The 22,031-nt window shown below is 50.1% G+C and overlaps 1 protein-coding gene across 1 annotated transcript in view; it reads left to right on the top strand.

Annotated features, from left to right (window-relative positions):
• The window catches only part of LOC132445689 (multiple PDZ domain protein), a 62,085-nt gene that overhangs the window by 22,473 nt on the left and 17,581 nt on the right, over positions 1-22,031 (top strand). The window contains 18 exon segments of the mRNA XM_060035803.1: positions 399-632; positions 1,571-1,780; positions 3,698-3,886; positions 4,497-4,706; positions 5,973-6,323; positions 6,617-6,728; positions 8,205-8,403; positions 9,391-9,432; positions 11,727-11,822; positions 12,072-12,161; positions 12,860-13,037; positions 13,695-13,805; positions 16,893-16,955; positions 17,513-17,588; positions 18,181-18,208; positions 18,547-18,649; positions 18,652-18,715; positions 21,344-21,540. Coding sequence (XP_059891786.1) covers positions 399-632; positions 1,571-1,780; positions 3,698-3,886; positions 4,497-4,706; positions 5,973-6,323; positions 6,617-6,728; positions 8,205-8,403; positions 9,391-9,432; positions 11,727-11,822; positions 12,072-12,161; positions 12,860-13,037; positions 13,695-13,805; positions 16,893-16,955; positions 17,513-17,588; positions 18,181-18,208; positions 18,547-18,649; positions 18,652-18,715; positions 21,344-21,540 — 2,553 coding nt within the window.

Raw genomic sequence — 22,031 nt, 5'->3', positions numbered from 1 at the left:
GGCTGGCACTTTACGAACGCCAATCCATCGAGTGACACCGCCATCGTGTAGCGGGGGCGGGGCAGCCAACGCCCCACTGAGACCGAGGGAGAGGAGGCAGAGAGAGTGATGGAGACGGGCTGGGGGAGTTTCAGCTGCAGATATGTCCAATTCAGGCCCCCCACCACCACCACCACCACCACCACCACCACCACCACCACCCCTCTTCGCTTTGCCTCCCCCTGATATTTCCCTTTCATCTCGCGCCAGAAACTTCTGAAACAGAACCACAGGGGTGTGAGGGACGCCGTGGTTTCTGGGAGTAGCGTGTGAGCGAGGGGGGGGGGGGGGGGGGGGGTGCAATGCGCCACAAACACACAGACCTGCGATTTTTGTTTTCCTACTTTCGGTTTCCGCAGACGCAAGCGGACCCGGGCGCTTCCCTGGCCGCGCCGGAACTCTCGGAGGCGGACGAGGCGGAGATGACGGCGGCGGTGATGATGACGATGATGACGGAGGCGGAGGTGCAGGAGGAAGAGGCCGTGCCGGGGGAGGGGCCGGTGTCCCCCCTGGCCATGTGGGAGTCGGAGATCCAGCACATCGAGCTGGAGAAGAGCGAGGGAGGACTGGGATTCAGCATCCTGGACTACCAGGTACTGGGAACGCTGGGAGGAAACCCTCTGGGATTCGGTTTTTTCCCGCTCTTGGGATTTTCTTTCTCGGTCTCTGTCTGTGCCGTCGGCGGTGTACCCAGCTTTTGTTTACGACATTGAGTGCGGGGAATGATTTGCGTGTTCTGCTGCAGTGACATCCCGACACGTTGACTCTTGTTGACGCCATGCTAACACAACGTCTTTATCGCGTAGCGTAGTTACCGCTGCCCTTTAATTCTGTTGTCAAGTTGTCAGCTGGTGGGGAACACACTGCAGAGCAAGGGCCTTCGATGGAATAAACCTGCCATTTTCAATAAAGGATAGCTAAAGCCGAACAATAAAACTAACTTAAGCTAGTTTGAACCGGCGGCGGTGGCTGTATTCCTCCAGGACAAAAACAGCCGAGTGGAATTCAGGAAATCGTTTTTTTGTGTTTTGTTTTTGATACGCAGTTCAAGGCAGTACCCCTACCTTGAGGAGCTGCACAATAATCACACACGCAGTAGTGGTTATACTTTCTTTTGGCAAACATAGGAAAAAAGTTTCTCCCCTGAAGGGCACACGCCACTCAAATCACCCTTAACATTATGTTCCCATCTCGTCTTGTGCTCAAAGTTTAATTAAACCGGGGAAACTTCTTCAGCGCAGCCTTCTGTTTTTTCTTCCGTTGTACTTTGGAAATGTTGCATTCAGGAGAGGAAGCGACTCAAAGCGATTCGTTTAGACAGGCCTTGCAGTTTTCAAATACAACCGAACTTATAGGCAACTACTATTATTTATTTTAGTAGTATTTATTATTTACAGGTTATTTTAGTTTTTATCTCGTTATTATCCCTCATAAACAAGAGTGACGGCAGTTGTGAGTAATTCACAGTTCATGTAGCTGTAACTCTAAGCTAACTCTAAAGCTACAGTATACGTTCTGCTTCCCGCCACAGGACCCGATGGACCCCGCCAAAACAGTGATCGTGATTCGCTCCCTGGTGCCCAATGGCGTGGCGGAGTGCGACGGCAGGCTGTTGCCGGGCGACCGGCTGATGTTCGTCAACGCCACCGACCTGGAGAACGCCACGCTAGAGGACGCCGTCCAGGCCCTGAAGGGTGCCAAGCTGGGCGTCGTCCAGATCGGGGTGGCCAAACCGCTGCCTGTAAGAAATTATTAATATTGATGTTAATGGTTCCGGTATGTCATTCATGTTGTTAATGCTGTGCGTTATCATGCAAGAGTAGCGATAGGTGTCTGTTAGGGATGGCCAATCCCTAACAGACACTGCCTGTAAGAAAATATTAATATTGATGTTAATGGTTACAGTTGGTCTTTCGTGTTGTTAATGCTGCGCATTACCGTGTCAGAGTAACGATACTTAGTAAATGGACTGTATTTATATAGCGCTTTTATCCAAAGCGCTTTACAATACTGCCTGACATTCACCCATTGATGCACACGTTCACACACCGACGGCGGTGTCGACCACGCAAGGCGACAGCCAGCTCGTCGGGAGCAGTGAGGTTGAGGTGCCTCGCTCAGAGACACCTCGACACTCAGCTAGGAGGAGCCGGGGATCGGACTAGCAACCTTGCGGCTAGCAGCCAACCCGCTCTTCACCCTCAGCCACCGCCGCCCATACTTGTAGATGTTTCTGTTCGAGGCGTGTTAGTGTAGGACCTTGTTGTCCAAGCGTACTTTAAGAAGTCAAGAGGCCCTCACAGGCGATTCCACCAGCCTCTCTCCATGGCTCCATGGGGCTTCTTGAGTTTCATCGACTGCCCTTTTCCAAGACATTGGTTTCTAGTCTGTTGTAGTAGTGTGTGTGTGTGTGTGTGTGTGTGTGTGTGTGTGTGTGTGTGTGTGTGTGTGTGTGTGTGTGTGTGTGTGTGTGTGTGTGTGTGTGTGTGTGTGTGTGTGTGTGTGCGTGCGTGTGTGTTTTCTTTCACGATGCAGCCGACTCTGTTATAATGAGGGCTTCACCTTACCGGCACTTGAATATTTCATAGCAGACAGCTGAGGCCGCATGGTTAAACATCTTCAATGGCTTCAGATCAACGTCGGGAATCGCTACAATACGCCCTGGCCTTTGTTTGATATTGACGCTGCTATTGAGACGTCTATCTTTCGACGAGCGCAGACACTATATTTTTAAAAAGCCCCTGTAGAAAATACTCTGTGCACGATGCGTCACGCGAGGAAAGCTTTTTTTCTGTTTCGTGTTTTATCCTTTCTTTCGATTCCGTCTGTCAGGTTCAGGCTCATGATGGCTTTGTGTGGGATCCGCTACGGGGAGGGACGAAGCAGAGGCCAGGGTTAGGCTCAGGGTGTGTGTCTGTGTGTGTGTGTGTGCCTGTGTGCGTGTGTGTGTGTGTGGGTGCGCGTGCATGCCTGTTTGTGTGTGAATGCCTGTGCGTGTGTGTGTGTGTGTGTGCGTGCCTGTGTGCCTGTGTGCGTGTGTGTGTGTGTGTGTGTGTGTGTGTGTGTGTGTGCCCGCAAGCGTGTGCATTTGTGCTTGTGGGTTGGTAGGAAGGATGTCAGTGTGTTGTGTGTTCAGGGTCGGTCTCCATCACACTGACCCCCCCCCCCCCCCCCCCCCCTCCCAGTCCACCATGGCGGCTGCCTGAGGCCCCAGAACCGGCCCTGACCCGTGTAATCTCTGTTCCACTCTCTTGCTTTAAATCGGTTATCTGTACCAGGCATGGAGAAGACAATACAGACAATGTTCAACATCCAGCAGACTGAAGAAGAAAGAAACACTATCTACACATGGAAAGTTGGAAAGTTGAAACAAATGTACTCTGTCTCTGTGTGTGTGTGTGTGTGTGTGTTCGTGTATGTCTCTATGCGACGCGTGTATGTATATGTATATATATATACATATACATACACACATATACACATCCACACATAGAGTGCATTTCTTCTCAACTTTCCATCTTTCCTCGGCTGGGCTTTGATTGAAATGCGACGGAGTCAATAGAAACGGCTCGTTCGTGTGCATTCATTCATGATTCATTTTAAAAGGGACAGAAAAACCTGCCGCAATAAAATGAACGCATCTTCCCAATCCGTCCAGGGAATATACAGATATTCCGGCTCTCGGCAGCCGCAATGCGATGAGCAAAGAAGTTCTTCCTCACCTTCTTCTTCCTCGCCATCGTCACCATCACCGCCATCGCCCGCCATGGGTTTACTAGGGTGTCCCGCTATGTGGGGTAGAGACGGAGATGCCGAGGGGACTCTGTACCGGGCAGAACCGGCCCTGGTCAGTTGGCCTACTCTGGGAGGGGGCGGGGACTAATCAAAGTCCAGACTAATATAATTGGGTGAAAAAAAAAAACACCCTGTCAATCATTCCCTCCCTCTAATCCCGCTGTCTGTCCTGGCTATAACTGCGAGAGGATGTGGTTGTGGCCGTCGTTTGTTTAGATGGATGTTTGTTTGTTTGCAACGTGAGTAGGAATAGTGCTGTTAGTCTTCACGATCCGATTTGAAGATAGCTTCCCGTGCTGGCAGTTGATCTGACCCGAAGTGACACCCAAAACACTGTGTGTTATCAGTGCTTCCCGGGGAATCTCAAGAATCCCTTCTGCGCAAACACACAATCTGTGTGTCCCCCCCCCCTCCCCCCCCTCCCCCCCCTCCCCCCAACCCCTGCCTCGGCCCCCAAACCCATTAAAACGATCAGCGCTCTCCCGCCGTCTTTAGCACAGAACGCTAACCTCCGAGAAGGGCTGGTCCGTGATTGGCCGGCTCCTCGCCCCCCCCCCCCCACTTGCGCTTATACGCTTCACAAACCGACGCAATTCCACAAACACCACCACAAAACAAGCGACATCGTGGTTTTCTAAACGTGCCTGCGTCTGCGGTTCCAGATCGACGCCGGCGACACGGATCTCCATGACGACCGGGCGCTGGACCTCAGCTACTCGGGGATGGAGGACGACTCGCTGCACGCCTCCATGATCGCCCTGCACGGCAGCATGTGCAGCGGCCGGGTCAGCGCCGCGGGCGGGGGTGGGGGTGACGCCATGGACCCCCTAGACCACCACCTGGGACCCCTGCACTCCTTCTCCACCCCCAAGGTAACACCCACCCCCACCCCCCCCCCCCCTGCGTCTCACCGGTTTCGACCAGCGGGCCGGACACAGATTGAAGCGTTGGAGCAATAAAAGATTCCTGGGTTATTATTATTGCGTGTCGGCGGCAGCTCGGGTATTGTGGAGATTGAAAAGAGGCAGCGGGGGGGGATCAATAATGTATGTGTGACGGGGCAGGGGCCAAAATGTCATCCGCATTGTTGTTCTCCAAAGCGCGCTCCGATAGCCATGGGGTGCTTCTGAATAATAACAAAACACATTTCAGACAAAGAAGGAAACGTGCAGCCCACATGTTTAGTGTGCCTCTGTTGTATTCCCCTCTTTTTTCTCTCTAATTCATCAGACAGAAAAAGTAATAGCACACCACTTGCCCTTTATATTGTATTGATATACCGTAGCCTATATATATATATATATATATATGTATATATATATATATATAGTGGTCACATGATAGATGGTAGGCGGAATTGGGTTCTGTAAAATACATTTCGTCTTTCAATTAGTCTGCTTCAAAGATTGCGAGTCGTCCCATAAAACACATTCCTGCATCGTGTTTACACTCCTCTCATCTTTTATATTTCCACGGTGCACCGTATAGTTTCATCACCCGTTAATCTGTACGTCATTAAACAAATATAAAAAAGGCCTTCCCTTAGCCGGGCCTCGTGTCCCTGGTGTAAAACACAGAACACAGCCTTGTTTTGCTGCATTGAACACAAAACAACCATCTTTCCGGGAACTGCTTGTGGCCGTCTACGGCGTGATGTCTTCACCGCCACGCATCTTTAAGACAAACCCCAGAGACTGCCCACCTAGCTCATCTCAATCCCCTCCCTCCAGGCCATTCTGCGGTTCTCAGGCCCAACAGAGTGCGACTGACGACCTTAAAAGGTGACCTATTATACCACCAGGTGCGAGTGTGATTAGCCACCAAAAGCCGTTTTTTGGAAATCGGCCTCTTCTGACATCACAGGTGGGCGTGTCCACAGCTAGATGTGTGCTGGATAGATCAGTCTACCAGCCTACCCAGTGGACTGTAGCAAACGTTGCTCATATCCAACACACATCCAGGTGGACACTCCCAATTGTGATGTCAGGAGAGGCCGATTTTCGAAGCGGCTTGTAACGGCTAATCACACTCACACCTGGTGGTACAATATGTCTCTGGCGGTAAAACGCTGCCTGTTCGGGTTTCGGGTTTTCACATCAATTGATCAACTATTTTTCTCGGCTTCGTTCGCGTCCTAGCTGTTGCCACGGCGCTCGGAGCCTCTGGACGAGATGGCCGCCTTCGAAGCGATGGACGCCTTCGGCGACGCCACGGAGCTCTTCTCGCCCGCCGACGCCTCGATGGCGTTCGGGCCCCCGGGGTACGGGACGTCTTACCGGGGCCCGGACGCCATGGCCGCCGTCTGCGGTTTCGCGGAAGCAGAAGGCGGGATGGATCTCTACGGCAGCATGGAGCCGCTGGTGGGAGGGGAGGGTGGAGGTGAGGAGGAGGAGGAGGAGGAGGAGGTGGAGACGGTGGAGGCGCGGCGCTATGAGATCGAGGCGGGAGACGCCGGGAGCGCCAGGAACGCCAGCGCTCTCTTCGTGAAGGTACGGCCGTCCGTCAAACGAACCTGAACACTTTGTCTTGGGACCAAAGGGTCAATTTATCGATGACCTCTGAGGTGATCGATAAATTGACCCTTTGGTCCCAAGACAAATTGTGTCCGATTTCAATAACTCTCTGTTCTCATAAGCAAACCATATTTGAACCATCTGCAAAAGCCAACAGCCTACTATATTTTTTAAATGTTTTATTTTAATGGTGTCAGACTGTTCCCTGCACTCTAGCTCCCTACCCTAAGACATTTTATGAATAATTGCTTTAAATGTTCACCTTGAAGGATGGGTCAGAGGTGATGAGCCCTCCATCAACAGACAGTGAAGAGGATACGACAACTCTCGGCAGTGATTTTGAAAGAACCATCACGGTCGTCAAGGGCAACTCCAGTCTCGGTGGGTCTTGTTGGCGACAACGCATGTTTTTATTTTGCTATTTTGTTACCTCCGGAATAACAGGGGAGGTGAAGGGTCAGGAGATGTTGCATTCAGAATTTTCGCCAAAATCGCTGCAAAAATATGACTTGTTCAATGTAAAAGCAGCACCTGCGGCAACAACGCCATTATGGGGTGACGGTGTCCACACCTGTAATTATCAATTATCAAGTTGCCTTAGTTTGGTTTTTCAGTTTACTTTTATTTGGCTGCATACCAACCTTCAAAGTAGTAAACAATTTTTTGTAGTCAAATCTGGGATTAATGTGTAATCCCAGATCCACCCGTCCGACTATTGCAGCTGAGAACCAATAACCAAAGGGCCGGATTTATGTGGCGTTTCCTATTTTGTTATGAGTATATACTAGCGAAGAGGAGTTGATTTGCGCATCACAGACCAGGCTTTCAAAAGGGTATTTTAATACGTATATTTCTACAGCGGCCTGTCTAGACAGCGTTGGTTGGAACCCTTTACAGAGACTTGTTTACTGTTCACTAGGGCTGGCCGAGTTTATGTTATCAAAATTACAAGCTCACAGATCGCCGCTTCCAGAAACATGATTGGTCTCAACAAATATGAAGTGAAAGAAAAAGAAACGCGTCATTAGCTCAGACAAGTCTGCCATCAGGCTTTAGTTTAGGGGACCTAATCTAAAGTCTGATTTGTGAGACAATGAATAGTTCTTCATGGATTTAATTCGGCATTGGTTCACTAAAAAGTAGTTCATCAATTATTATTCTGATTTATTATCATCCACAATCCACAAATCCAAAATTTACACACATCCACAATCACACACACACACACACACAAATAGAAAACCACACACACACACACACAGGCATGCACCCATACAGACACACAAATAGACAAGCACACACACAAATAGACAACCATGCACACATACACACACACAATTAGTCGAACAACCCACACAGACAAGCATGCACACACACACACACACACACACACACACACACACACACACAAATAGACAACCACACACACACACACACACAAATAGAAAACCACACACACACACACACACAGGCATGCACCCATACAGACACACAAATAGACAACCACACACACAAATAGACAACCATGCACACATACACACACACAATTAGTCGAACAACCCACACAGACAAGCATGCACACACACACACAAATAGACAACCACACACACACACACACACAAATAGAAAACCACACACACACACACACACACACACACACACACACACACACACACACACACACACAGGCATGCACCCATACAGACACACAAATAGACAACCATGCACACATACACACACACAATTAGTCGAACAACCCACACAGACAAGCATGCACACACACACACACACAAATAGACAACCACACACCAGGCCAGACTCGGACTGCCCTGACCTCCTCCTCCCCCCCTCCTCCAGGCATGACGGTGAGCGCGGTGAAGGAGGGTCTGGGCATGCAGATCCGCAGCGTGATCCACGGCGGTTCCATCAGCCGCGACGGGCGGCTGGGCGTGGGCGACCTCATCCTGAGCATCAACGGAGAGCCCACCGCCAACCTGAGCAACGCCCAGGCGCGCGCCATGCTGCGACGCCACTCCCTCATAGGGCCCGACCTGGGGTGAGGCCACGCCCCCCCCCCCCCCCCCCCCGCCATCCGCGCTTATGTCGTTTTTCTTTTTTACGATGTGAATCTTCAAACGTCTCAATCCGATATGTAGCCCGGGCTTAGCCTCTGTTACAGAAAATAAAAGAGATTTAGTCCGTTAGGGTAGTGTAAAAATAGGCGCTCGTGATCTAGTTGTTTTACCAGTACCAGTGTGTTGATGTTGTTGTTACTTTCTTAGTGAATTAACGAGAACATTTTATTTTCTAGTCGCCGGTTATGTTTTTTCCGATGGGAACGTTCAAAGGGTCAATCCGGAGTTTAACCCGAGCTTCAAGCTAAGGCGACCTCTGTCGAATAGAAGAAAGGGATGCAGTAAAATAAGCATGCTTGATTTAATTGGTTTACCGATGTGTTGATGTCGATGTTTCTTTCAAAGTAAATTAACAAAATTATAATTTTTTGTAGTCTGCGGTTATGTCGCTTTTTACGATGTAAACGTTTAATAGCGGCCCGTAATGTGAAAACAAGTGCTCATGATTTAGTTGTCTTACCGGTGTGTTGTTTGTCCTTGTTTCTTTCTTACTAAATTAACGACATCATCTTTTTTATATAGTGAGATAACAAACAGTTGAGTTTTATCTACAAGGCAGCAGGTCGGGCAGTAGCAGTAGATAACAAAGGGGGACTGCTTATTTATCACGGACATCATGAGTTGAATCGTCTCGCAGTATGTTTTTCTTTTCAGGTGCTTCCTTGAGGGTACCTCGCGCAACACGTCAGTTATTTACCCGACACTTGTTTTTTCAAAGATATGACGTTCTTTGCTTCCCCGGTCTTCACGCCATTATCTGTTCAAATTACCCACGGACGAAAAAAATTGTCTACCGCTGTGCCTCTAAGTGCAGGGGCTGCTGTGATCAACTTGTCAGATTTTGTTTGCTTCACTTCTTTCAACAAAACAAACTCATCCCCCCCCCACCCCAAATCTTCATGTTCTAGATCTGCTTGTTCACCCGAGGATGATGTGTGCCCCTTTTATGTGTGAGTATAACATCCACACTGGCCGTGTGTCAGTGACAACAATCACCGGAGGCCATCTTGATTTTTCCTTCTTCTTCTTCTTCTCCATTTTCCCGCCTCCACTCGCATGCATGCTCCTCATCACAAGGGTTTTATCCAGGGAAGCAGCCATCATCTGTAGCTGCGCTGACAATTCATGTTAAAATAACGTGGTGGATCCTTAATGCCGGCAAAGGATGAATCACGTCTTTAAACAGAAATTTGACACAACATTATTCTTTAACTAAAGATTTAAATGTTGGCCTATTTTGTGAAAAAGCAATTTCCATGCGCGCAGGCCTCCCATTTATTTCCATATTCACCATAAATAACCTCTTGTGGGAGCAGACGAGAGATTGCCGTTTCACGTCTGAACAGCACACGGTTGAGGATAATAGCTGGATAAATCTCTTGAATTGACTGACCCACTAACGACCAAACTAACGACGCATTTTAACCATCTTTTCTTCTTATGTATTCGTCTCTTTCCGTGTTGCTTGAGAGAGGAAAAATATTTGATTACAAGTGTGTGTTTGTCTGGTTATTCCTTGTGTTACCGTGCGTCTGACTCGCTCACGTCACTCGTTTTTGGCTGTTTTTGTGCTCGTCAAAAGTGTGCCTATCAACTGCTTTTTCTTACATTTTTTAATGTGTTGCCAGATTGGATTTGTGTCCTTTGACGAACCCCCCTTGTGATGATTCATTCCACAGTCACGCATGCCACCATGTCAACAGAACTGCACACGAAGCCATGCCACCGTCACACCCCCCCCCCCCCCCTCTCTCTCTCTCCACTGAGCTGCTCTTCAAAAATCCCCTCACGTCATCAACAGATTGCTAATAGTGCTATCACCACGGAAACCGACACATTGCCCCCCCCCCCCCCCCCCCAGCTCCCCTTAACATCGGTCGATACTCAACTCTGAACAAATGAATTATTGATGTCTCACCCATCAAACTTTTAAGACATAATTTGGGAGGAAGAGATTTGGACAACCCATGAACAAACATTTGATCTGACAGTCATGAATGAGACAAACATCTGTTGTGGATGATTAAACGCAGGGGGGGGGGTTTGGGGGGGGGGGCATGCATAATTCATCCACATCTCACCTTGAGCACCATGACAGGCGGCGTGCGATCTTTCGTCTGAATAATGGAGCCGGCGTTCATTCTCTCTGCAGTGTTTTGCACACAGTTAAATTGGAACGGGGCTTGGAGAGAGAGGGAGGCAGAGAGAGAGAGAGAGAGAGAGAGAGAGAGAGAGAGAGAGAGAGAGAGAGAGAGAGAAGCAGAGAGAGAGAGACATAGAGGCAGAGAGAGAGACAGAGAGAGCGAGAGAGAGAGAGAGAGAGAGAGAGAGAAGCAGAGAGAGAGAGACATAGAGGCAGAGAGAGAGACAGAGAGAGCGAGAGCGAGAGAGAGAGAGAGAGAGAGAGAGAGAGAGAGAGAGAGAGAGAGAAGCAGAGAGAGAGAGACATAGAGGCAGAGAGAGAGACAGAGAGAGCGAGAGCGAGAGCGAGAGAGAGAGAGAGAGAGAGAGAGAGAGCGGCAGAGAGAGAGAGAGAGAGAGATGTAGGGGCAGAGAGAGAGAGGCAGAGAGCAAGAGGCAGAGAGAGAGGTAGAGAGAGAGGTAGAGAGAGAGGTAGAGAGAGAGAGGCAGAGAGAGAGAGAGAGAGGCAGCGAGAGACAGTGAGTGGCGGAGAGAGAAAACTCTTGAATGTAAATGAGACAGCTACGGATGCATAAAGAGGTGATTTCCCTGTTTACAACCACAGGCAGCGGAGGTCTGACAGACATATTTAGTCGTGTGCGAGCTCACACTCCATTGAGTGAATGCCGGCTGTTGTATTAAGCAATGAGCCCCGAAGTGTCTGTTTACCAGAGACGCTCGTGGATGTTGACGCGAGAATAGTTGGGTGGGGGTACGACAGACCTCCGGTGTCTCAAGCTCAGAGAGGCTGACAAATGTTTGTATTATGTATGTTATTTTAACTAATTTACATTTGTGCGCGTGTGTGTTCTTGTGCGTGTGTGTGTATATATGTGTGTGTTTTTATGTGTGTGTCCGTCTGTCTGTATGTGTGTATGTGTGTGTGTGTGTGTGTGTGTGTGTGTGTGTGTGTGTGTGTGTGTGTGTGTCTACTGTATGCGGTGTGTGTGTGTGTGTGTGTGTGTGTGTGTGTGTGTGTGTGTGTGTGTGTGTGTGTGTGTGTGTGTGTGTGTGTGTGTGTGTGTGTGTGTGTGTGTGTGTGTGTGTGTGTGTGTGTGCGCAGCATCACCTACGTCCCGGCGGAGTATCTGGAGGACTACAAGGCCGGCCTGGTGATGAAGGCTCAGGACGACCTCACCCCCGGAGCCCCCGCCCCACCGTACGGCCCCCCCCCCCCTACAAATAATAAAACACCATTAGAGAAACTAAAACATTAGATCTGGCCGCGAGATAACTCGTTCTTTATCGATCCAAGACGGGAAATTAAAACACGCTAAATCTCAGTTTCAACCCTCGACATTAAGGCCGGATCACCTTCCACATGTTTGCGGCCGTTTTGATTAAAAACTGACGTTCCTAACCGGGGATCTATAAACACTAACTGTGATCTTGGTGGGCTGCATCGTAGAGCGGGCCAGAGCAGTCCGAAGCTACCGGAGCGAGAGGACGGAGAGGGGGAGGAGAGCGCCTCGTACAGCAACTGGAACCTAGCCCGGAAGTAAGCCTGCTACATCAGTCTGACGCACTCAGTTTGATCACCCATGGGGATTCAGTTAGTTGGTTAGTCAGTTGGTTAGCTAGGGAAGAATACAAGGGAACAAGGGGCCGTTTGAAAGCATTATCCTAGTTTTCCTTCTTCCTTTATAACCATTTGTTGGTCATTTTTTAATTGTTGTAATTGCTTTTATTTTGATACGATTTTATTTTTACTTCTCTGTAGCACTTTGAGATTCTAGAAATATAAAGAGCAATAGTAATAACATTTATTATTATTATTGTATCCTAGCCTTGTAGCCTGGTGTAGACTAGCATCGCTGAGGCTACAAGGAGGCGGGAACAACACGTCAACGATCAGCCCGAAAGGAAATCAAAATGACAAAATTGCGTCCAATTTCCTTAGCCGTTTAAACCCCACTGACACTCTTTCTTTATCTTTAAAAAATGCAGACAACTGCTGTATTTAATCTGATAAGAATGCACAGAGAGCATAGTCTGACGTGTTCTCTTTGGCTAGCTAGCAGATGCATGCATCAAAGTGACTTTTAGACTTACAGACGTTTACATTTAGGGCACTAGCAGGTTATTCCGTATTTACAACAAAGCTAGCTAGGATAAGATGCTTCAGGTCAGGTACGAGGAGCAGGTAAGGGGGTCTTACCCATGTCGATAACCCCTCCTCTCTGTCCTCGTCGCCAGGGTGGAGCTGTTCAGGGAGACGGGCAAGTCGCTGGGCATCAGCATCGTGGGGGGGCGCGGCATGGGCAGCCGGCTCAGCAACGGGGAGGTGATGAGGGGCATCTTCATCAAGCACATCCTGGACGACAGCCCCGCCGGCCGCAACGGCACGCTGAAGACGGGCGACCGCATCGTCGAGGTGAGGGCCGCCGAAGGGGGCGCGCAGAGGTCAGGCCGAGGGGTCGCGCAGAGGTCAGGCCGAGGGGTCGCGCAGAGGTCAGGCCGAGGGGTCGCGCAGAGGTCAGGCCAGAGGGTCGCGCAGAGGTCAGGCCAGAGGGTCGCGCAGAGGTCAGGCCAAGGGCATGGGCAGAGGTCAGGCCGAGGGGTCGCATAGAGGTCAGGCCAGAGGGTCGCGCAGAGGTCAGGCCAAGGGCATGGGCAGAGGTCAGGCCAAGGGCACGTGTTTAGAGGGGTTAGGGGGGGGGATGTTGATGAATGCACTGCTGTCACTTTGCTGTGCCTGTTTTAATGTCATTTCAGGCGGTCCAATCTAGAGGGAATTCGATTTTAAGCGACTATGATTGCCGCCGTTGATAGGATAACGCAATTAACAACATCTTCCCAACGCCTGATTGACTTCAGTTCACTTAACAAGTTCAAACTCATCGCCCTTGATTAAAAAGGGTCAAAAAACATTATAAACTAATCTGGTCCCACTGGAATGGGTCGACACGTTTGACTGACTGTAGGCACTACGGATCGCCTGATTGGTCGATCCTCTGGGACTTGTTGTTGATGTATTGATGTGTTTATGCATTGATGTATTGATTTGTTGATGTATTGATGCATTGATCAGGTGGACGGCGTGGACCTGAGGGACGCCAGCCACGAGGAGGCTGTGGAGGCCATACGCAAGGCGGGAAACCCCGTCGCCTTCCTGGTCCAGAGCATCATCCACCGTCCCCGGGTAAGACGGGTGTACCCCCGCACCCACATGCTACCCTTAAACCCCCACCCTGGTTCAGTGACAACAGGGTGCCGCCTCTTCTTATGAAAGTCCCAACGGTCGAGTTCTTCGTGCACTTCCAACAGTTCTTTGTGTTCGTGTTGTTTGTGGGGGGGGGACGCCATTCAGCAGACGCGTATATCCAAAGGGACTTACACTAACAACCGCTAGGTTAACCCATTCCCCGTACACAAGAAAGATAGCTATGATAAGATGATACACAATGCTAAGTACTATTTTTAAGTGCCAGGATGTACATAATACAATATGTGCATACATCAAATACAAGGACGTGCAACATACAATAAGTGCGTACATTAAGTGCCAGGACGTTCAAACATCCAATAAGAGCCGCTCTGAACAAGTGCGTCTCAATCCGATGTGTATCCCGTGGTGAGCTCCTAGCTGCGGTGACCTCTGTTAAAGAGAAGACAGAGACAGAGGGTCGACTCTCGCCGTGTTCCTAATTATCTGACTCATTAGTTCGGTCCGCGAGTGGCCGCGGCCATACGAGCTCCGCTGACTAGAGTTTCCCTCGGCCGGCGTCCATCTCTACCGTCTGACTCACCACCATGGCGTCGCCTCCGACGGTTCATGAATCACCGAGCGACGCGGGAAGGCTCAAGGCTCTTTGATGAAATGCACCGCTTCCCATCTCATCTCCACCTCTCTCTCTCTCTCTGTCTCTCTGTTTCCCTCTCTCTCTCTGTCTCTCTGTTTCCCTCTCTCTCTCTGTCTCTCTGTTTCCCCCTCTCTCTCTCTCTCTGTTTCCCCCCCCCCCTCCCTCCCTCCCCCTCTCTCTCCCCTCTCCCTCTCCCTCTCTCCCTCTCTCTCTATCACTACCTCCGTCCTCCACTAAATTGATGCTGCTTTTCTCTCGCTCGGCCCGAGTCAACAGACAGCCCGGTTCCCTTCCGTCGTCGGTATCCGTTCCAGAGGGGATATCTCACGCCTTCCACACACACGCCACAACACGCACCCCAGGCAATCTGTCTCCCCGGCTTGCCGTTCAATCTGCCCCCTCCTCTTCATCCGTCCCCCTCATCACCCTATCCCTCTCAATCTCCCCCCATCCGTCTCCCCGCTCCCTGTCGTTTATCTCGTGAAAGACCCCCCCCCAACCCCCCAAATCGTTTATATTTTGAGGCGTCGCTGAACGGATGCCACGGTGGGAAGCTGTGCACGAACACACCCGAGTACAGAGGGGATGGAAGAGTTGGACCCAGGGTTAGAGAACGATGAAAAAATGGCGTCTACTTATGAACTAGGACACTTTCAGCTAGGGTGGACCTTTAACAAACCTTTAGACAGAAGATGGATTACAGGGGAAAAATAAATGAAAGCAAAATGAAAAATGAAAAAAATTATATATAATATATATATATAAAGCAATAACTGCCATTTGGTGACATTCATCCAAAAACATCTTGGATAGGTCTACATTTCGCAACCAGTTTTTTATATTCACATAACATTTTATTATATCTCTTTTACATAAAACATATCCTTTTTTTACTCCACATAGATCAGAAGCCCTCGAATAAAAGCGACTCATCGAAATCGGTTGAGAAACATCAACGTTCCAGAATAACCACAGCGCCCAGTTTGGCTTCCAGGCAACCTCGACCTCTCTAAAATGGCCGCTTTGTTGCCATACTATCCTAAGGCCGACGCAGCCTCTACATATAAACATATACGCTGCAAATCAAACATTGCAACCACTCCAGCCAAGTGGAAGTGCTACAGAGGAGGCCACATGTGAGCGATAAGAGAGGGGGAGAGAAGGCCTATTTCCTTCAGCCCGCGTCCCATGAGATTGCTGTCGGCGTCATGGCAGATAGACCGTACTCAAAAGGTCCCCTTCTTTTTTTTCCCGCCTATTTATTGGATTTCTTTAAAGATGGCCTTTTTATAACAGAAAATGGCTCCCTCACCGCCTAGGGAGTACAATTACACGTCGGCCCGTTTCGAGAGTCTGAAATCCTTCCGGTGCGTGCAGAACGAGCGAGCCCAGAGGACTCGCCGTCGACTCGTTCGGTTCACAGAAAGAAATAACCGACGTTCGCTTTTGAGGAGAGAGAGAGGGGCTGAAAGGAGGAAACAAGATGGCAGCTCATTGTCATCACCACGAACCGTTTCTTTCTTTCACACTTTTCCTCTTTTATCCCGGGTGAAATCATTTCTTGTCGGAAGCGTTTGAAATGACAATTGCCCCCTTGCGGCGTGTGTGAACGTCATGCCCTGTGGTGTGTTGCCTCCAGAAGCCGCCTCTGCCCTTCCTCCAGCTCGGAGGCCTGCTTCGCACTAATCAAACCTGCCTAACGCACCCTGCTCTCCCCCAGGTTAGACCACCCACACCCCCGCTAACCGCACCCACCCCCAACCCCCACCCCGCCGTCGCTCGTCCCCGCCCTCGTCCCCGCCCTCGAGTCGGTGGTGTTTGTGTTGGGAATTTGCATGATATCTCATAACTCGTTTTTGTTTCACGAGGTGCTGATACGAGTGTCACTACACTTCCATTTATTTGCATGTCTTTCTTCTTCTTGTGGTGTGTGCGTGTGCATGTGCATGTGCGTGCAGCTACTATAAATAGCATGAACTTCCTACAGTGACCAAATTTCCTAGCAACCATATATTTCCCCTGAAGAAGTACGTATGTGCTAGATAAACCCACGACTTTGACCTTGCTTTCACTGCTCTGTCAAGCCGGTAATCGCAAGGTTGCCGTGGAGATGTCCTGGTTGTTTTTGGTGAAAGCACTTGAATCCTCCTGATAAGATATCCGGTAAACACGGGTGACTATGCTTCGGCGAACGCACCGCGGACAACCCGGTTTTCACCCAGAAACAACCTGCATGTGATTCATCACCACTATTGTGCCTTGTATATTATTTACCAGCCAACGCCGCGTGGAAACAAGCACAGCCTGCGTTTGGCCGCGGTCCCAAGGTCAAAGATCCCAGCTTCTGACGGCTGCAAAGAGCTACACAATAAAAGCGCAGAGTCGGTTTGTCATTCTGTGTTCCCGTTTTTGTCTCTTTGTCTCAGTCCTCCACCACCGACTCACACGAGGAACGGGCCGCTGCCGCCGAAGCCGCCACCAAGGACAAGGTACGCCTCTCTCCGACAAAACAACAACAACTCCGCGGGAAGGAGAGGAGAGTAGTCGTGAGGGGAAGTTATTGAAGCCCCGACTGGCCCGTAAAAGCCCGCCCTCGTCTATCATGGCGGTTCATAGCGTCTCGCGGCGTCGTGGTCGTCGTCGGTTGGCGGCGACGCTTGTCTCTCGAAAGAAGTGTGCGCTGTGAACGCAAATCTCGTGTGTGGATAGGCCCCGATATTATCATCTATTTTTGTAAGAGTTATTTTTGCAGGTTTAACGTATGCTTTTAAAGAGTTGAGTTAGACCGGAAGGTATATGGGAGAGAGAGAGAGAGGGGAAGACAAGCAGCAAAGGGCCGCGGGCGGGAATCGAACCCGGGTCGCTGGGGTAAGGACTGCGCCTTATCGGTACGCACTCTACCCTCTGAGCCAGAGCCAGAGGGCGCGCCCCTGGACGCGAGAGTCTCTTACCCAACCGGCGTTTGGCGAATAGATAAGAGACTTTCTAAGAAAGGTCCCGCGGGTCACGCCACATGTGCCTTCTGTTTGTCTCTTGTTTCCTGTAGGAGGATGAGAGTCACAGTAGACTCTACCTCCGTCTGGCCCCGACTAACCCTTTCACTCCTACGCCCTTTAAGGTGGGTGGGGTGGGGGGGTGTGTGTGTGAGTGTGGTCTCTCACCATCATGCCCTCATCACGTATCCGCGCGTTCGTGTGTTGGAGATGCACATACAAGTGGTGTATGTGTTGGGACACGTGCCGACACACTCTGTTGTGATGTGTATGCGTTGTTTTGTGTGTACAGTTTGGCGTGGTTGTGTTGCATCCTGTCCTATCCTGCATACTATGAGTGGAGGATAAACAAAACAAAACTAAGATGGCCGACGTTTAAACCCATAATCTGCATGTTTGCTTCAAAGAAGGTTATGCTTTACCAATGGGCTTCCCTATCAAATGATAATTATTTTATTCCACTTTGAAAGCTAGCTTGATTTCTATGATTATTATGATCATGATTATAATAATCATATCATATTTATAATCATATAAATTGTAATTTTTTTAATATATATGACATCCATATATATATATATATATATATATATATTTAGTGCCACACTTATATATAAGTGTGGCCCTAAAGGACTCCTTTTTCTTTCCAGTCTTTAACTTTAAAGACCCCGCAACTTTACTCCAAGGCCTACTCGCCATAAAGAGGCTTGAAATGTCAAAGTGACGCATAAAGGAAGTAAAGTAAAGAAGTGGCCAGTATAACTGTTGGACAAATTCACCAGTTCACAAGGCCGCTTTTAAAAGCCCAGTTAACTTATAATATAAAACCCCCCAGGCCGTGTAAACCCAACCTGGCACGGGTCAACCCCACCAGCCTCCCCCCTCTCTCCCCCACACGTCCTCTTACTCAACCTCTCTCTCTCTCTCTCTCTCTCTCTCTCTCTCTCTCTCTCTCTCTCTCTCTCTCTCTCTCTCTCTCTCTCTCTCTCTCTCTCTCTCTCTCTCTCTCTCTCTCTCTCTCTCTCTCTCTCTCTCTCTCTCTCTCTCTCTCTCTCTCTCTCTCTCCAGCCTACGAAGTGGGAGGTAGGTCGGGCGTCGCCCACCTGCCCCCTCCCCCGCTCCTGGTGGTCCCCCACGTGGGGGAGACAGACACAGACACCCTGAGCCAGGTCCCGGACAGCCCCACCCCGACCGTCGTGAGGAAGGACGAGAGGACGACGAAGAGGACGTGGAGGATGAGTTTGGCTACAGCTGGAGTGAGTTTTCCAGAGTTTGTCCTTGGTGTCACGGAAGAGACATGCTACCGTTGATACGGTAGCACACAGACACACAGTACTCTGTGTGTCTGTGTGTGTGTGTCTGCGTGTCTGTCTGTGTGCGTGTATTTGTATGTGTATGTGTGTACTGCGTGTTTGTGTGTGTGTGTGTGTGTGTATGTATGTGTGTTGGGAAGAGAGATGTACGTGTTTGGAGGACAGCCTTAATCCGCAGAAAGCCCTCTGATGAGTGGTGGTTATGGCAGACCAACACGAAAAGTTTCCATTCAGAGGCTCTCAATGTGGTCACACCTCCAACATGCACTGCTTCAAAGCAGCCACTAGAGGTCCCCATTCTCTTGTTATCTTTCCCCAAATTACCCACTTTAGACCCATCTGTTATGCAAAACAAGAATAGAAAAACACCTGCGGATCTCAGATAGGGACAGACGAGGCTCGTACCTCGCCTCAATGCATCTAACGGTTTAACCGTAGCTGTACGGTGAAGGCAATGTTTCACCGTCTCAATTAGACTCCCAGCGCACACATGGTGACGCTCATCCGAGCCAAGGACTCGATGTGTATCTGAGTTGAGTGAGAGGGTTGAATATCACATGCTGTGGTTTGTTTTGTGTATGTGTGTTAGAGTCTGTGTGTGTGACTTCATTATTGAGATGGATGGATGCAGCTATAAGTGTGCCTGCAATCCTCCAATCCTCCGAGCCAATGCGTTTCTGCTTGTGCGTGTGTGCGTGTGTGTACGTGTGTCTGTTGGTGTGTGTTGAGCAGTGCAGGCCCATGTGCGAGTGTACTGTGCTTGCATACTTGTTTGTGCATGATACTACTGTATCATGCACAAATGGTGTGTTTGTACTTTTTTTCGTGCTTTCTTGTGTTTGTGTATTCCTGGGTGTGCAAGACAGTGTGTGTGTGTGTGTGTGTGTGTGTGTGTGTGTGTGTGTGTGTGTGTGTGTGTGTGTGTGTGTGTCCCGGGGGTTTAAGATGGATGAGGTCGCGAGGGAGAAGGTGAGCTGGGGGGAGATTAGCGGAGGACTGATGCATCAGTGGGCGAACGCCAACCAACACTAGGGGCCCCCGATATCTACTGCACAGCGGGGCCCCAACCCACCTGAGACATGGGCGAGAGAGAGAGAGAGAGAGAGAGAGAGAGAGAGAGAGAGAGAGGTGATAGGACTCAAAGTGGAGCCAGAGATGCGATACTGACAGAGAAAGTGAGAGAGAGCCAGGGACAGAGAGAGAGACCGCGCAAAAGAGAGAGAGATGCGATAGAGAGAGAATGCAGGGAAGGCAGCGGCTGATAGTGGGGGGGGGGGGGGGGGGGTCAGTGGCGATGGGGAGAAGGACAAAGGAGTGATAGACGGCTGAAGGGAACGTGGCGCACGACGAGAAAGCTTTTCGGAATACTAAGGCGACAGGCTGACATTTCAATCGCTGTGGGTTCCCCCCCCGCCCCCCCCCATCGGCCCCCTCCCTCGGCCCCCTCCCCCGCCCCCCCCCATCGGCCCCCTCCCTCGCCCCCCTCCCCCGACTCCCAGCCTTTACTTTACGTGCCGATGCATAATCTCTATCTACTATAGTCTGCCCACTCAGTCTATTCCTTAAGGCCCAGCCTGACGCGCCCAACCAGCATCGAGATGAGAGAGAGGGGACAAGGAGACGCAGAAAGAGAGAGGGGGAGAGAGACAGAGAGAGAGAGAGAGAGAGAGAGGGACAGAGAGAGAGAGAGAGAGAGAGAGAGAGAGACAGAGAGAGAGGGAGAGAGAGAGAGAGACAGAGAGAGGGAGACAGAGAGAGCGACAGAGAGAGAGACAGAAAGAGAGAGAGAGACAGAGAGAGAGACAGAGAGAGAGAGACAGAGAGAGAGACAGAGAGAGAGACAGAGAGAGAGACAGAAAGAGAGGGAGAGAGAGAGAGACAGAGAGAGGGAGAGAGAGAGCGACACATGGAGAGAGAGAGGGAGACAGACAGAGAGGGAGAGACAGAGAGACAGACAGACAGAGAGGGCAAGAGACAGAGACATACACCGTCTAAACATCAAGGACGCACATCCTGCTTTTTGTCAGATCCGTTGCAAGTGTCAACAAGAAAGATTCCCGAAAAACAACGACATTTTTTGTGTTGTTTATTCGGTTTGTTGAGTTGAGTGTTTGTTTGACTCGGGGTGCCAGCGATAAGTAGTGACGAGTGGACGCCAATTGTCAACCACATGGTCTGTGGCAGGGTGGAGAGAGGGTCTCCTTAAGTCGACAGTACTCGTCACTTCAGGTCGTTCCGTACCACTTCCAGCGTGCGACCTCGCCTGAACCGCGGACTCGTACTGTTATTCGCTTGTTTCTACATACTATACTGTATAGTAATTTTTGTTTTGTTGAAATTGGTATTGAATATTTATCTTTAATATTGTTTATAGTGGTATGAATATTTATGTAATATTTGTATTGGTGGTATTATTGAATATTTTATTCAAAACGATTTTGAAACACGCTTTACGAAATAAATGTATTATTATGCTTATGGATTGATGACGATTACCCATGTGACATCACGGACCACACGTTGACCCCTGACCCCTGTGACCCCCCCCCCCCCCCCCCCCCCCCCCGGTAGGTCAGATCACCCAGCGGTATGGCGGGCTGCCGGGGGCCCTCCACATGCTGCAGCTGGAGAAGGGCCGGGCCGGCCTGGGCCTCAGCCTGGCGGGGAACCGGGACCGCGCCCGCCGCAGCGTCTTCGTGGTGGGCATCGACCCCCAGGGGGCGGTGGGGCGCGACGGACGCATGGCGGTGGGGGACGAGCTGCTGGAGGTAAGGGGGGCTCAGCGAGGGGGGGGGGGGCTGCTGGAGGTAGAGGGGGGTACACAGGGAGAGGGGGGTTGGGGTCTGCAGTACGGGCTGAGGAGACAGACTGGGTTCAGGGCCCGGATTTGATTATGTCCTTGAGAGAGAGGACAGCAAAGAGACCACAGAGCTGGAGACAGAGAGCAACAGGGAGGGAGGGAGGGAGGGGGAGAGAGAGAGAGAGAGAGAGAGAGAGAGAGAGAGAGAGAGAGAGAGAGAGAGAGAGAGAGAAAAAGAGACAGAGAGAGAAACAGTCAGACAGAGAGAGATAGAGAGCGAGAGGACACCAAAGGGGAGCCGGGCTGGCATATGTCTGCGTGATGTTGGCTTGTCTTTTTGGTGTGGATAAGAAAGGATGGTGCTTTATTAGGGTGGGTGTTTAACAGCAGTAGACAGACTGCTGCAGAACACAGAAAGTAGAGATGCCAAATATAGTATAATAAAGTAGAAAAATCTTA

This window comes from Gadus macrocephalus, chromosome 17 (genome assembly GCF_031168955.1).
Source record: "Gadus macrocephalus chromosome 17, ASM3116895v1".
Taxonomy (NCBI): Eukaryota; Metazoa; Chordata; class Actinopteri; order Gadiformes; family Gadidae; genus Gadus; species Gadus macrocephalus.
The sequence above is the reverse complement of the archived record's forward strand: the minus strand, read 5'-3'. Positions and strand labels throughout refer to the sequence as shown.